This window comes from Seriola dumerili, unplaced genomic scaffold, assembly GCF_002260705.1.
Source record: "Seriola dumerili isolate Sdu_G_001 unplaced genomic scaffold, Sdu_1.0 BDQW01024368.1, whole genome shotgun sequence".
Lineage (NCBI taxonomy): Eukaryota > Metazoa > Chordata > Actinopteri > Carangiformes > Carangidae > Seriola > Seriola dumerili.
In genome coordinates, this window is record NW_019198623.1 from 1 (window position 1) to 1,363 (window position 1,363).

Here is a 1,363-nt window from a genome sequence, read left to right on the forward strand (position 1 = left end):
ACACACACACACACACACACACACACACTGAGTCAGTCTGTTAGCATGTTAGCTTGTTAGCCTGTGAGCAAGTATCAGCTTTGAATCTCACCAGAAGTTGCAGCTGTTCGGGTCGACGACGTCTGGAGAAACTCTGAGGGTTTTATTCAGGTGGATGACTGGACGAGTTCTGAGGAAACAATTAATCAATCAATTAAAAGAATCAATAACTGATATGTAAACATGTGAGCAACATGTTTATTTACATGTTTACACACAGACTGTATAGTTGTTATTAGTTATTATAAACTTATTATAAACTTATAAACATGTTTTATGTTGTTTCACACTGTAGCTGATGTTTTCTATTTGAAATCTACACTAAAGAAAATATATACAGTACATGTGTATATAATATATATATATACTATAAATATAAATGTTACATATATTTTTTTTAAATGTGGAGCAGTAGAGGTATAACGGAACATGAACAGAACATCGTAAATGACCTGACTACCTGAGCAGAGCAACGCTGTCATCCAGAGAACCAACCACCAGGTCTGGATATCTGTTCCCATCAACATCCAGACCTCCGGACAGGGAGTACCCGAAAGTCCTGAACCCAGGAGAGACACTGCTGCCCCTGATCACCTGCACAGAGACAGGGGGTGTGGGATTCAGGTAAGGGTCAGGTTTATGTTAATGAGGGTTCTCTTAAGTACAGGAAGACAAACTTGTGTGAGACCTGGCTCGGTTCTGTAGAGACCCCCCCACTGCTCCCAGTCCAGATCATCACACTTCCTGTTTCATGGAAAGGAGCTCCGACTGCAAAGTCTGAGAAACAACAACAAGCTGATTAATGGTTACTGATTACTAACGTGACCATCATGTCATCATCAGCGAGGTGTGTCCTCACCCTGGAAGCCATCTTGGTTCAGGTCTCCAGCAGCAGTAACAGCCATACCAAACCCAGATCTGTCCGGCCCCCTCAGGACCACACTGGGTCTGGAATCAAACCTTCCTCCTGCATTCATGTAGACATAGACTGCCCCACCCGCCTCCTGCTGACGGTGGAAGTAAAAAGGAGCGCCCACCAGCAGGTCGTTCCAGCTGCAGGGCAGAACCAAGACGTTACCGACCCATGCTGCGACCTCAGACTCGTCAGGGTCTATCTATTCTTTATATATCAATATATATTATTATATATTTATTGATAGATGCTCTATATTCCTGTTAACACGAGTTCTTCACATGAAGCTAAAGATTTGATTCTGAATATGAATATAAAATGTTAAACTAAAATACTAATTTAAAAATTCAATCGTGGTTAAATTGTTTCCAAAAATTCAAAATCATGTCTCCCCCAGTCGCTGATAAGTTA

General features: G+C 41.5%; 1 protein-coding gene across 1 annotated transcript; it reads right to left on the reverse strand.

Annotated features, from left to right (window-relative positions):
- Positions 1 to 91: 91 nt before the first annotated feature.
- LOC111240223 (integrin alpha-3-like) lies at positions 92 to 1,092 on the reverse strand (the record flags this gene model as incomplete). Its single annotated transcript, XM_022770190.1, has 4 exons — positions 92 to 169; positions 500 to 633; positions 728 to 816; positions 899 to 1,092. Coding segments are annotated over 4 exons (495 nt in total), but the record flags the coding sequence as incomplete, so codon positions are not given.
- Between the last annotated feature and the right edge of the window lie 271 nt (positions 1,093 to 1,363).